A 15,776-nucleotide genomic window follows, 5' to 3' on the forward strand; every position below is an offset into this window, starting at 1 on the left:
CGTTGTGTGAAGTGTACGAGTGTGTGCTTCTCATATATTATTGGCTGTATACGTGCGTAGGTTGGTAAGCTTGATAAGCAAGGAATTAGTGTACGTGTAGATTTGTCACCGGTAAAGGTCATTAAATATAAATCCCCGCCAAGTGTGGATACCGTCCAAATATGGAAGTTGGGTCACATATTGGATATTGTTCCTATTTTGGTCTTTTTTTTAGTACATTGCACATGTCCTATGAATGTTTCGCATCTTTTCTGTCAGACGTTGTTTGGCATTTCAAAAGAACAATAAGCATCTTTTATGGTCGTATATTTCACATCTAATACGAGCGTTACTTGTCTATTCTGTTTCATTGCATATTTTTTAAGAACGTTAATCAGTCTGTCAAGGTTCCATATAGATGATTTTTAAATGACTAAGTAATGGTAAGAACATCAATGATGCAAATATACATCTTTTTGAATTGGGTACATTGCACATGTACTAAGAGCGTTATGCATCTGTTCTATTCAGTTTCATTACACATCTACTAAGAGCATTACAACCACTCGGTAAAATTTGTTTAAGGCAATATTCTAAACTATTATAATTTAAAAATAGACATGACATCCACCAAGTAGGGGTGCAACTCGAGCAGGTTGGACAAATTGGATGGTCAATCCAACCCTGACCCAACCTTCACAATTCGGGGGTTGGGTTGGGTTTGGATGCATACAAGTTTAGCGGTTCGGGCTTATTCATGTTGGATTCTGGTCCGCACAAATTTATCGAGTTCAATCTTATAACACCTTGTTTTGATTTTTCAAATTCTGAACCAAACAACGTCAATATTAGTTAAAATTTCATTTACATATCACCATCTGCACAAAAGTTAAAGCAAACAACTTGGAGACTATTTCTAATGTTTCAACCATGCAAAATTGTAATTAATTTACAAGATGTATACCAAAGCTTCAACCAAAAGAAATGCAAAAGTAACACTATCATTCATTATCCATATAAAAACCAATAATAGCTCCAAGTATACTCATTCCTAAACTTATACAGAACAGAACTTATGTAATGAAGTGAGATGGGTAATTGTGCATGAGAGAATTCGGACTCAAGATCGGGTTGGGTTTGGGTTGACATGGGCCGCCAGGGCATCAACCTAACCAAACCCAGTAAATGATCGAGTGGGTTCAAGTTGGATTTAGGCAAGATTTTTCTTTCATTTTAAACCGCCCAATTGGATTTGAAATCCGGTTGGGTATGGACGAATTCAAATTGATCAAACCCAAGTTGCATCTCTATCACCAAGTAGAGAATGCATTATCTTTTAAAAAAAAATTGTACAGGTGCCTTTTATTTTAATAAAGTTATATTATAACTATCAAAGTTTGATTAATTAAAACGAATCACATAGGTTAGTTGAATCACATTAAGGGTTCGATACCAATTATCAATACTGTGGAAGAGAACGGTCGTATTAAATTGGAATTACAATTGTATAGGTTTTCCAATATATTCTATCTTACTTTGGGAACCGTGATATGCATCTAGGCGTACTCATGATCAGTGAGGCCCTCGACGATAATTAGAATAGTTGTCAGTGTAAGGGTGAATTAAAAATATATTTTAAATCATTCACTTCCTCGCGGATAAAAACATAATGGATTGCACACAAAAAATGATAGAGCAATAATTAATTTGATTAATTGGATAAATGGAGAAATTAATTGAAACAATTTCAATTAATTAAATTGGCATTTATATGTTTAAAATAGAGGAAAACTAATGAAAAGGGCTTGAAAACTTTGAGTTTTAACGATAAGAACAAAATAAAAGGTAAAATAAATAGTACCATGTTTGATTTTTTAGTGTAAAAATATGACTTTTCGTTAAAATGAATAGTACCACAGACTTTTCGTTAAAACCCTCTTAAAATAAGTCTCAGAATAGTTTTTGTATTGGCTGAGCACATAGGGCCCTAACCCATGGTGTTTAATTTGAGTTATAAGATGACTAAGTACCAAAAGGCCCATTAACCCATTTTACGAAAAAGAGTTTTTCTAGAGAGAAGTTCAAGCTCCATCAAGCTTGAACTCAAAAGAGTAAAATTCTAAGTCCTCGTTCCTCCTATCAGAGAAAGAGTGAACTAGCTTTAACTCCACCTCTGGGTTCATCTTTCATCTCAAACACTAGGAGGTGTGGAGACTTTAGATAAATTTTTAAAGGAGAATCTAAACAAATTGAATCCAAGTACTAGCTTTTGGGTGAGAGGCTTGGTAGAACACCTACGTAGGCCTTAAACAAAGTTGCTTCCACTTGCCATATCTAGCATTGCACGTTGATTTAATTGTTAGATTTTGTCATGCATGTTACACGTTAAATTTTGAAGTCTCAAGCATTGAAACTCCTTATGAGACAGAGTAATTCTCATTCATGAGTGTTATAATATGAATGGACGACATAGTTGATATGTCTCACTTTTATAGTATATTAATAAAAAGCAAATACAAGTGTGATATTTTAATTATAATATGAGTGAACAACATAATTGAACACCGCCCTAATGAAATCCAAACAAAACATAATGCCTCCAAGATTTTGCCCATAAGAAATGTAGTTGACAGTTGAAGAAACTCGCAAGAGTTGGAAGCCTTCATGTGTATAGCAAATTAAGTCAAAAATAGATAAAATTGTGTGTAGATTAACTACAAACTGCAAGAGTTTGATACAAGTTTCTTGCAGAACAATGAATGCTGAAAAGAATTCTTTTCGGGGTCTAACAGATGCTAAAAAGGATTAAGGAACATAATTTCTCTGCTTCCTCTGCTTTCTCCCCTAATTTTTGCAATATCCTTCGTCTTGATTTTTAATTTTTGGGAGGACAACTGCTGATTTGATATAAATTAGTTGATCGTAGTGTATACTTCGTGCCTGTTTCGATTTTTGTACGAACGGGTGGAACTCTGTAATATGCTGGCATTGTTGCGGGAAAGAACATTTGTCTAACTCCTTCGGCTTTAATAATTGGGAATATGATTCCTGATGCACTCTGGAAAATGAAAACCAAAACATTAGTTTCATTAAGTAGAAATTCATATTTGTGTCATTTGTAATATGTCTTAAGTAACAAGCTTGCTGATGAGACAATACTGGGACGATCATCAGTAAACATACCAAGATCAATCTAGCCCCCAACCACAGGCGTTTTGGTGTAGGGAATGGAATCATTAAGCGGCCGACTCCATACACAGCAACAGCAAAGAAATGGAGAAACAGGCTGATCGGACGAGGATTAAGACCGGAGAGTAGAGATATTGGGCCGTTTGAACAGACACCTCCGAGGCTCAAATAATCAAAACAAGCTTCACGCATTTCTTGTCTTGCGGGGTCAGGCGACGTACAAAACACCTTGTAAAGAGCACCGGCCAATGTGTTTATGGTAGATGACACAGGCTGCAATGAAAATTAACCAATTCCATCAGCCACATTTTTTAATGCTTGATAACAAGCTCTTGCCTAGATATATATATCTGACATGTTATGTTGTTAGATTGAGAATCAATGCCTAACATAACAACATAACATTTCAGACTGTCTTATAATAGAAATTTTAATTTTCATATTGCAAATATGGCTATATACCTTACGCAGTGTGTAGAATGATTCGAGATAATAGCACAAAGCAGGTGCATCATTGAAATCACTTAGCGGTCTCAGAAGATCCCTTAGAAGAACAATGTCGGAAAGAGCGACAGTCATTCCTCCTCCAGTTAAAGGATGTCTCATGTTGAATGCATCCCCCAATAAAATTGCACCAGGTGTGGGTTGAGGAGCAGCAGGCATGCTTTTGTTTTGCATTGTTCTGATGATTCCTTCATCAACCGCTGCTAGAAAAGCCTTTAAGAGTTGATGGGGAACCTGAAACAACAAATTCCTCAGTCCCTTTTGATCGAAATGACTGGAAATAGGAAGATAATTGAGTCATGTAAAATAATAGATACCTGAGAAGCCACGACAGTTTTCAAATACTGAGCCATTTCGCCGTTAGCTACTGAAGGTACTTTTGTGCCGGGTACATCTACCAAACAACGAACCTCGGTGCTACTAATAGGATAAAACAGGATAGGTGAAGGGTCTCCCAAGATCACATGTCCATGGTTTGCATGAGGAAGTTCACAGTTCTCCAAGATCAACCCGACAAAGCAGGACGGATTTTCAATCTGCAGTATTTAGACAAGTTAGTCTTGGTCTCATGAAAGAGGAAACAAATCCATGCTAAAACTTGAAGGAAATGCTCGAGTTTCTAAAGACCGAATAATTTACATTTGGAGAAGAGATAGAGCGGCGCAGATTTGAAAAGCAGCCATCGCATACTATTGTTAGGGGAGCATATGTTCTCATCTCCTCTCCTGCCTTGTTCTTGTACATCACTCCTTGGATGGTGCCCTTTTCTTCAAGAAGTGTAGTAACTGTTCCTTGTTCCAGTTTCACACTGTAGAGAAAACATTGTGATAAGTAAGAGGTACAAAACAGATTACATCAAAACAATCAAAACCAAGAAACATGGAAATGATCTTCGCATCATTATATTCTGAAGGAAAATGGAAATTACGTACTTTGGAAGAGCTGCGGCCCTTTCTCGCATTCTTTGGATGAAACGCCCGTTGTGAAAACTTCTTCCCGCTATCTCTGAACTATATGTTTCCAAGGGATATGACAGTTTTGTGTCATTGCCATTTTTGTAAAGGGCATAGCCAAACACTTTCTGAGCATCAATGGAGTCATTAGCACAATCCTCAAGACCTAATTCAATCAACTTGAGATAGCCTCCAGGCTGCAAGAGTTCACCAACAATTCTGTCCGGCTCGCTCAAGTCTCTTTCGATCACATGTACCCGCCGTCCTTCCTACATATTTATCAAGAAGCAAAACTCCTGATCAACTTAAAAGGCCACATAATTACAACTTTGAGCTCCACCAGGACAACAAGATCCGAATGCTTAATTAGCCAAACTAATAACAAATACAAACTGCCCCAAAACCAAAGTTTATCTGTGTGAACAAGATTAATATTGACTGCACTATTGGAATTAGCTCGCCATATTAGAGCCAAATCAAAAATCTATTGCTGAATCCTCATTTGTGTGGTTTATTTAAAATGCTAATTAGTTTTACTCTCTTGGACAAACGTTAGTGAAAATCATTTAAAAGCGAGTTTAGGATTAATAGTAAGATTTATTAAATTTTTTCCCCGGTTGAAAATGATGCTTCAAGTAATTTTAACTCTGAAATTAAGTTCTAATTAAGGAAAAAACTAACCTATAGCCACAAGTTTACGCATACGGCAATTATCTCATTTGTAATTATTTTACTTAAGGAAAATGATGCTTCACGTTAATCCACCATTTCCGAGGGCTGAGAAAATTCACAAAAACATTTCAGCCTTTGTGTTACTTTTAAGATTTCATTAAAATGTATTAATTTATTAATTTACCCTTTAATTCTTATGTCTTCTCCAACATGTATAAAAAAAAGAGGGACACTTTTTGGTATTACTGAAAGTTTCACTAAATTGATCTTCTTCCGTTATATATTGAGATGAATCAACAAGAAATAAGAAAACCTAGTAAAAAATTATTTCTTATAGAATATTCAATCGTCTTAAAATAAACAAAAATAAATAAAAAACTAGAAAATGAAGATTATGAAGATAAAGAAAGGGAGAAATAATGATCACCTTCCCAAGAGTGTAAGCAAGAGCAGCACCAGCAACTCCGGCACCGACAATGACAACATCCGTACTTTTCTCAATCTCCGGCGTCAGAAAAACACCGGTTGCTGAAACATTCGCGACGTCATCGTCCTTCTTGTCCCCGTAGGTGGTGTTTATGAAGACGAAGAAAACAGAACTCAACAAAGAAACCAAGACGCCAGCAAGAACATACTCATAAACCATCTTAATTTAAATAATTAATCTCTACAATATAGTGTTTTTTTTTTACGTCTGGAATTTGGTTCTGAATATTTCGATTTGTGAATGTGAAGTGCTTAATGCTTATGATGGACGTTGAAGGGCAATTATATAGGAATGGGATACTGCAGTTGGTAGGCACCTGCTGCGGTGTTTCGGGTGTTTTTTTTTATTGAATGAATTTTTGGTGTTTAGGGTGTTTTTTTATTGAATGTATTTTTGGTACTGTAGTGCTTCTTTTATTGAATGAATTTTTGGTAGTGTGCGGATTATGTGAAAATATTGTGGGATAGAGGACAATGATAGTCACTTTGGGACAATTTAATGGTGTCACACTCAATCATGCATTATGTTATATAAAAACTTTAGCCTTTACATTATATTAAATTGCATTCGGATTGCATTTTGATTACGGCTAATCTTTCTGAATTTACATGTTCAAGTTTTATATAATCATTAAATATATACATATATAAGGTCTGTATTACGAGTTTACACATGTTTTGTTACATATTTTGTTTCTTGTAGTTCTCATTTAGTAATTTTTTTTTTAAATTTGAATTGTCTATATTTCAATTCATCACTTATTTATAGTGAAAAAAATTGAATGAATACGATTATACAATGAAGGAAAGGGATCCTCTCTGGATCCCTTCCTCCTAATCCACCAAGTCCGGAGATCCGAACCATTGAAATTTAATTCAACTGCTAAAGTTATTATAATTTTTAAAATGACCCCCTGTTTGTACTCGTTTGATCAAATTCAACGGTCCGAATCTTCAAACTTGGTGGATTAGGAGGAAGGGATCCGGATCCCCTTCCTACAATGAAACAATAAATGACTACAATTTAATTTAACAGTCATATTGTTTTGAATTTAAGTAATTTTTTATATAAATAATATTTGAAAGAAGACACACAAAGTAAACAATTAGATGTTAAAATACATGAAAATGTTCCGAACTTATTAAAATAACACATGACTGGATTAAAGCTAACATATGACAATGACATAGCATGATGACTGGGTCAACCAGTGTGGCATTGCCACTGAGACCGCTTGCTTGCACTCCCATTGAGACTAAGTTTGGTATGACTCCAACGTAAGTGGCGTGGGCATTAAGATGTCCGACACATAATAAATTACAAACCCTTTTTTTAATTTTTGATGGGAGAATCTAGGAGCTGATTGAAGGCTGAGACAGTTATCAGAAAATAAATTAGTTATTTGTATTTTTTTTTTTTATCAATTGTGTTGCGTATTTTATTAAAAGAATAAAAAAAGAATACAACATTAAGAGATGAAGAATGATTTATGGAATCTTTTTAAATCTTGTGTCTTTATTTATAGTAAATTAAGGAGAATTGTTTGTCATCCAAATAATACAATTCTAAGGAGAAAGACTCTTCTAGTACCTTAAATACAAGCTACTATGCATGGACGAAAGGAGATAAGGCTTAGATCAACTCCAGCAGGGAGGTTGCTCGGGGGTCAGGCATTCAAACAGGACCAAATTGCTAGGGGGATAGGGTCCAATGTTGGGTAGCCCGAGTGATAGGCGAGGCCCGAGGAGCAAACCCGGCGTCGATTGCCAGCCCGAGAGCCCGAGGGCTACATCAGGCGCATGCGTTTCACGCACGTGTGGGCGCGCGTCTTCCGACAAAAAAACAAGGCTGGGGCCCGCGATGCTTATTTTGAAATGTTACCGTCCCCATGTCCATTCGATTGCAACAACCTTATTTTATGGACCGTTGGATTTCCAACCGGTAAAAAACATTTAAAAATCTCATTTAATTTCATCCGTTTGATCTAAGATCAACGGTCCACATTATTAGGCTTTGTAAATTAAAAAAAAACAGTTAAAAATTCTGAAATGTTACCATTGTGCCACGTGGCACTGACACACCCCGTCCCGAAGGAGGGCATGCTGGCCGTCACGTGAGAGTGACGTAACCATTTGCACAGTACGGAAGCTTAATTATACAATTTATAAGTTGATACACCCGAAGGTGAGTCCTAATTTTGTCCAATCTGTCAGAACCCCGCAGAATTCCTCGTAGTCACCACACCTTTGTGATTCCTGAACCTGGAGGGGCGCAAAACCAAAATTGAGTGGGTCAGTAAAACAATTCTTTTCCAAATCCAAACATTTCTCAAAACGTTGTAACCCCTCTCCGTAAAACCTGTATACTTTCCCAGAAATGTAAAATATAAATATACATATATATTCTCAAGACTACAAGTCGTTAACTCAACATTTTCATACAATTATGCCATGCCACATCATCTCAACATTTCTCATATTAATTATGCCATGCCACATCATCTCAACAATAATAAGGTATGAATGCATCAACATAATCATATCAGGTGCAAGAAAGTAATCAACCGTAGGCCCTCTAATAGCCCTGTACGGTTGAACCTAGAGCTCAAAATCTATCATTATCACTCTACCGGAGTCACCTCTGTGACCCGTCCGGCCTTCTGCACGCAAGTTACGCTCTAGTGCTTCTCATAAATCATCTGTGCACATAATCTAAGGTCACCCACCAGTCGGAATCTCACTAACACTCTCGCGACTGGTCTGTCGTACCCACTCCGCGTGGACTGTACGACTAGCATCTACTTGGATCCAAGGCGAGCGTGCGATGCGGTGAATACTATAAGCACTAAACCATGGTGCAGGATTTGAGCTCAATATATATCAACATCATCATAACAGTATTTAAATACTCACCTGATATTCACCTGTGCGTCCGCCGCACCATTCATTCATATGCATCATATCTCAATATGCATCATATCTCAATTCATACTTTTCATATCATTTCATGCATGGCAATTCGATTCACATTTCTATATATATATTTCATATACTTCTATGCATGGCATCTCAATTCACATTTTCACATAATTCTATATACCTTTCGTTTAAAACATAATTTCATTCTAATTCAATTTCTGGGAAAACGTCAAGTATATATATATACAGAAAAACAAAACTGCCCACTCACAGAATACATCGACGTGTCGAAGGTCCCTGAGCCTCCCTTAGTCATGCCCAACGTTCGTACAAGCCTCGCCTATACGAGAAATAACCGAAATAATGTTATTTAACGCATAACCTAATTCTTAGCTAATAACTCCTCAAATATTGCTCAAATTGGGTATATGAATATACCACCGTGACCTACATAACCTCAGGAACATCCCCATATTTTTAAAATAATTTTTGGAGTCCTCACGCGCCCCCACGCGCCTGACGTGGCACGGACCTACGCGCCCCCACGCGCGGCCACGTGTCGTGCACACTGACGGCACAGTAAACGGCAGTTAGGGAATATTCCGTCAAATCCTAGTATATTCCGTTAAAAACTAACGGTTTCCGTTAAAACTGACTAACGACGTCAGAATATTCCGTCAAACTTGACGGAATATTCCGTCACCTTCAACCTTCAGCTCCGGCGACCGTCGCCGGCGCCGGAAACTGGGTAATTTTTCAAAACCACTATTCTCCTTCGTTTTTCGTCCAATTTCTTCGCAATTTATACCAAAATGAAGCATTTAACACCTACTATCACGTTGGAAGGTTTTTAATGTCTAAAAACAACTAGATCATACCTTCCAAAATTCCTCAAATTCGGCCAAATTCGAACCCAACGATCCCGACGTCCATTTTGTTCAAACGAGGCACTCCGAGCCTCCTTAGGACTTCCTAAGACTCGTGGTGATCTTGCTTTAGCCTAAAACACAACCAAATTTAAGTTCGTGAACAGTGTCAATTCACGGGGTGTTTTGAAACTAGGATTTCAGAAATGAAACTTACCTGAAACTTATACCCCCGTGCTCGTAAAGTTCCCAAGATCACAATGGTGATCTTAGATTGGACGTTGGTGTAGGATTATGGTTGTTCTTGGTGTTTGCCGTGTATACGAGAGTAAGAGAGAGGGTGAGAGAGTGTTTCTGAATTGAAGAAAGAGAGAGAGTGTGACTAGGGAGAGCTGAGGAAGAGAGAGACAACCTACGGGTTTTGGGGAAGGAATTCAGGAGGTGGGGATCCCACGTGATAAATTCCAAAACCAACATTAAAACTTTAGTATGTAATTGTAACCCTAAGTCTAAGTTTATGTTTCTGACACTAAATAATATTCCAATTAACATAGATTAGGGGATTTAGGTAAAAACCAATAGATAAGTGACGCACCTTAATCCCGTTTAAGGGCGTTTCTGTAATTTCACGTCATCGGAATTAAAATTCCGGGACGGGCTGTGACAATCTCCCCTCCTTATAGAATTTCGTCCCCGAAATTCCAGTCACCAACCATAACATCAAAACTCATAGACTAGTCTCGGATACATATCTCTCCTCCTTTCTTCCGTCTCCCAAGTAGCTTCTTCAGCTGAATGATTTCTCCACAATACTTTTACCAAGCTCACGGTCTTATTCCTCAAAGTCTTATCTTTCCAATCCAGTATAGTCACTGGTTCCTCATCATACGTCAAATCCGGATTAATTTCCAATGGTTGAGGAGGAATCACATGTGAAGGATCTGACACATAATGCCGAAGCATCGGGACATGGAACACATTATGTACCTTAGACAACTCTGGAGGCCATTCAATTCTATAATCAACTTCACCAACCTTTCGATGATCACGCTAAGTCCGATTCATTTAGGATTTAACTTGCCTTCCTTTCCAACCCGAATTATACTTTTCTATGGTGAACACTTCGAAAATATAAAACCATTTACCTTATATACTCGATTAGTGGCATATCTATCTGTTGATCTCTTTTGCCATTCCTGGTTACTTTCAGGTTAACTTACTCACCTGAATATTTTGAGGAGACTCATCCATAGTCTCAAGGTCTATTAAAACTCTTTCTTGATCGAGTATTTCTCTACCCAGAAACATTCCATTCACAAGTCATCAAAAACCGACTCACATGACACATTTCATGATCCTTATGGCGTTACTTCGGAAACTGCACAACCAACATACTTAAGAAACTCAGCAGTTCCGTAAACCAATTCTCTTTTCCATAAAACAAATAAGTAATGTTGCACTGTCTGGGAAAGGTTGTTACTCAACACTGGAGTAAATGTACTAACTTGTTACTTAACAAGTATAACTTCTTCTCGATCTTCCATTCTTAATTTTTCTTCCGTTGGTTTTCAATCCACAAGATGATACTCTTGGCAAACGTGCCAGATATTAATCTTACTGTAGTCTTCTCACCAAGTGCTTCAGCTAGAACAATTCACGATCACCCTGATCGTACAATCATAATCACTAAGTAATTCAATCCACCTTTGTTGCCTCATATCAAAACCCTTCCGAGTAAACAAATATTGGAGACTCTTTTGATTTGTAAAATCTTGCATTCTCACTAAAATATAATGTCTCCATAACTTCACAGCAAGGATGGTAATCGTGACTTCCAAATCACCAGTAGGGTAATTCATCTCATGAGATTCCATTTGTCGTGAAACGTATGCAATCACCCTAACATTTGCATCAACATGCATCCAATACCATTCAAGAAACATCACTAAAAATTTATGATTACCACTATTCTCTGGGATTACTAAAATACGTGCATGAGTGAGGAAATACTTCTGTTTGTTGAATCCTTTGCTCACAATTTCCTTCCCACTCATACATAACCTCCTTTCTCAACAGTCTCGTCAATGACAAAGCAGTGATTGAAAAATCTTTCACAACCATCCAAGATAGCCTGGTAAGTTAAGAAATTCCAAATCTCAATTACGACTCGTGGTTGTTCCAAATTCTCAATTTCTACTATCTTTTAAGGATTCACTTGAATATCTTAAGCAGATATAACCATTCTCAGAATCCACTTGATTCATTTAACTTTAGCCTTTGCTAAACTTAGCATACAACCAACGTTCTCTCAATCTTTGCTTCATCGACTTATTACATTTACCTGCTATGCTCTGGCTTAGAGTATGCCAGAATATCTTCAATGAAAATGATATCAATTTATCAAGGCATTATTGGAATACTTCATCCATCAACTCATAAAACAGCATGAGTATCCATATAGCATCACCAAACTTCATAAAGACTATAACGAGTCCAGAAAAACAATCTTAGGAACAACGTTACTCATAATCTTCAATTGATAATAAACAGACTTCAAGTCAATCTTTGAAATTACACAAACATCTCTGAGCTTATCAACTAAACATCAGTACACTATCATGGATAACGGTTCTCGATCGTTACCAATTCCATTGTCTATAATCAATGAACAATCTCTAAGTCCATTTTCTTTCTCACCAACAAACTGGTGCTCTTCAAAAGTGTTGTACTAGGTTGAATGAAACTTTTATCAACCAATTCTCTCAACTGAATTTCCAATTCCCTTAACTCATCCTGAACCAATCTTTAACATAAATTTATACCTGGCAACAATTCAATAGTGAACCTCATATCTCTGCCTGAAGGCAATCCAGGTATACTTTCAAGGAAGACATCAAGAAAAGTCTAACTCTTTCGACATTATTCACACTACTCCAAACAACATCATTTAGCACCACTTGAGCTAAGTATTTTTGACAGCCTTTCGAAACAATCTCTTTGCTTTCACAGCATAAATAATGGCTGAACTCACTTCACTTTGCATGCCCACTCATTAAGGTAACCTCTGATCATCCAGATCGATGGAAAGTACTGGTTTCCCGTAACATTCCGTCTTGTCACAATTATAACCAACCAATCTAATGGAACAGAATTAACTGATACAATATATATTCTATTATTATTAAGCATTCTAAATAAGTACAATACTAACATAAAATAATCTACCGGGTTGCTTGCTTAACGAATCCACGAATGAGTTATTAATATTACGGTCTGCAGCCCGCAATACTGATAAATCATCGTTGTCTCGATAAGTAGGCAACCACTCTCAAAGATATAACAATACTATTTTGTCACTCAATGCAAAATACATACACTCGTCTCAACTACAATTAATTACTACTCTCTAGGTAATAACATACATAATAAGAAATATATCAGCCGAAGTCAACTAGAATGACCAATACGGCTGATTCAACTCTTATCTCAATAATACGTCGGCCGGATCCACTCCGCGTGGTCGGTACGGCCGAGCCTATAACTCACCAATTTCTCATGCGTCAGCCAGATCCACCTCTCGTGGCCTGTACGGCTGAACATATAACTCATCAAATCTCTCTGTACTCACGGTCAATCCGACCAAACTACTAAGTCCATAACTCTGCTGAATCGACACTATGTTATCATGGAAAATTGTTGAGTACAACTGATTCTAGCGACGATTCACAATTCTGTGTCCCCTCGGTTCACATAAACACATTCATTAATTTCACACTTCCCAAAGTGTTAATTTTTGTACCTGCAGCACAAGGTACATTTCCTTTACTCGAGACACCTTGTCTCAAATATCTGGGATTACCAGTATATCCATCACTTTTACTCTGACCAGCGACATTAAAACCTCAGCTAGAAGAATTAAATCTAGCTTCACTTATTTCGAAGCTCTGAATCTTCCTATATCTTTGATATGACGAATCATTAACTTTATCGTCTTCTTTTAATTCCCATTCATTTCTTATTCTTCTTTATTCTCGTTGATCATGTTCTCAGAGTCCTCAAGGCTCAACAACATCTAGCATACTCCTGATAAGAACTACAATGGATAGTGGTCACCCAAAATACCACTTCCCTTTTTGCCACCCAGCTTAAAACAACATAACACCTCCACCAAATTAACAACAATATCTGAATGGAACGAGGCAAGTCTAAAAACTTTCTATAATATTCATTTATCGTCAACTTCCTTAATTCACATTTGCAAACTCTTGCTTACTACCATCGATAAATGCCGGAGGGATAAACTTTTCCTTAAACAAGTCCTTAAACAATTTTCAATCGACTGTTCCTCCGATGACAACAAATCATACTCCTGTTTCCACCAGGATACAAATTCATAACCAAAACCAGGTAGTCATCTCGACCCCTTGTCAGAAGGAAGATTCCTTTGACTTGCATAATCTGAAACATCTTTTCCAAATGGTTAAACCGTTACTTCGTTCCCTCAGGTTCATCATTTCATAAGGTGATTCAAATTCGACTCATAACCCGTCTTAAAATGTCCATTTTTATAATAGACTGAATCACCATAATAATAGTTTTCCCTAAACCGCTATATTAGGGAGACTAAGTTCCTCTAACTACGTGGCTTGCTACGAGGCGGTGTAGTTCTGACAGAATTCACTAGAACTTCTCAAGATGTCCAAGATTGCAACCATGCTCTGATACCAACTGACACACCCCGTCCCGAAGGAGGGCATGCTGGCCGTCACGTGAGAGTGACGTAACCATTTGCACAGTACGGAAGCTTAATTATACAATTTATAAGTTGATACACCCGAAGGTGAGTCCTAATTTTGTCCAATCTGTCAGAACCCCGCAGAATTCCTCGTAGTCACCACACCTTTGTGATTCCTGAACCTGGAGGGGCGCAAAACCAAAATTGAGTGGGTCAGTAAAACAATTCTTTTCCAAATCCAAACATTTCTCAAAACGTTGTAACCCCTCTCCGTAAAACCTGTATACTTTCCCAGAAATGTAAAATATAAATATACATATATATTCTCAAGACTACAAGTCGTTAACTCAACATTTTCATACAATTATGCCATGCCACATCATCTCAACATTTCTCATATTAATTATGCCATGCCACATCATCTCAACAATAATAAGGTATGAATGCATCAACATAATCATATCAGGTGCAAGAAAGTAATCAACCGTAGGCCCTCTAATAGCCCTGTACGGTTGAACCTAGAGCTCAAAATCTATCATTATCACTCTACCGGAGTCACCTCTGTGACCCGTCCGGCCTTCTGCACGCAAGTTACGCTCTAGTGCTTCTCATAAATCATCTGTGCACATAATCTAAGGTCACCCACCAGTCGGAATCTCACTAACACTCTCGCGACTGGTCTGTCGTACCCACTCCGCGTGGACTGTACGACTAGCATCTACTTGGATCCAAGGCGAGCGTGCGATGCGGTGAATACTATAAGCACTAAACCATGGTGCAGGATTTGAGCTCAATATATATCAACATCATCATAACAGTATTTAAATACTCACCTGATATTCACCTGTGCGTCCGCCGCACCATTCATTCATATGCATCATATCTCAATATGCATCATATCTCAATTCATACTTTTCATATCATTTCATGCATGGCAATTCGATTCACATTTCTATATATATATTTCATATACTTCTATGCATGGCATCTCAATTCACATTTTCACATAATTCTATATACCTTTCGTTTAAAACATAATTTCATTCTAATTCAATTTCTGGGAAAACGTCAAGTATATATATATACAGAAAAACAAAACTGCCCACTCACAGAATACATCGACGTGTCGAAGGTCCCTGAGCCTCCCTTAGTCATGCCCAACGTTCGTACAAGCCTCGCCTATACGAGAAATAACCGAAATAATGTTATTTAACGCATAACCTAATTCTTAGCTAATAACTCCTCAAATATTGCTCAAATTGGGTATATGAATATACCACCGTGACCTACATAACCTCAGGAACATCCCCATATTTTTAAAATAATTTTTGGAGTCCTCACGCGCCCCCACGCGCCTGACGTGGCACGGACCTACGCGCCCCCACGCGCGGCCACGTGTCGTGCACACTGACGGCACAGTAAACGGCAGTTAGGGAATATTCCGTCAAATCCTAGTATATTCCGTTAAAAACT

The 15,776-nt window shown here is 37.5% G+C and overlaps 1 protein-coding gene and 1 long non-coding RNA gene across 2 annotated transcripts; both read right to left on the reverse strand.

The window, feature by feature from the left end:
• Positions 1 to 2,756: 2,756 nt before the first annotated feature.
• On the reverse strand, positions 2,757 to 6,424 carry LOC126613713 (squalene monooxygenase SE1-like). The gene is made up of 7 exons (XM_050281292.1): positions 5,725 to 6,424; positions 4,605 to 4,894; positions 4,312 to 4,480; positions 3,990 to 4,208; positions 3,631 to 3,906; positions 3,163 to 3,441; positions 2,757 to 3,037 (listed from the first exon to the last, which is right to left on the reverse strand). Exons 1-7 carry the CDS (start codon positions 5,941 to 5,943, stop codon positions 2,855 to 2,857), a joined length of 1,635 nt encoding a protein of 544 aa, XP_050137249.1. The 5' UTR covers positions 5,944 to 6,424; the 3' UTR covers positions 2,757 to 2,854.
• Positions 6,425 to 10,654: 4,230 nt separating this feature from the next.
• Positions 10,655 to 15,484, reverse strand: LOC126613716 (uncharacterized). The gene is made up of 2 exons (XR_007620174.1): positions 15,414 to 15,484; positions 10,655 to 14,485 (listed from the first exon to the last, which is right to left on the reverse strand). It is a non-coding gene; the product is annotated as an uncharacterized LOC126613716 (long non-coding RNA).
• Between the last annotated feature and the right edge of the window lie 292 nt (positions 15,485 to 15,776).

Source organism: Malus sylvestris, chromosome 2 (assembly GCF_916048215.2).
Source record: "Malus sylvestris chromosome 2, drMalSylv7.2, whole genome shotgun sequence".
Lineage (NCBI taxonomy): Eukaryota > Viridiplantae > Streptophyta > Magnoliopsida > Rosales > Rosaceae > Malus > Malus sylvestris.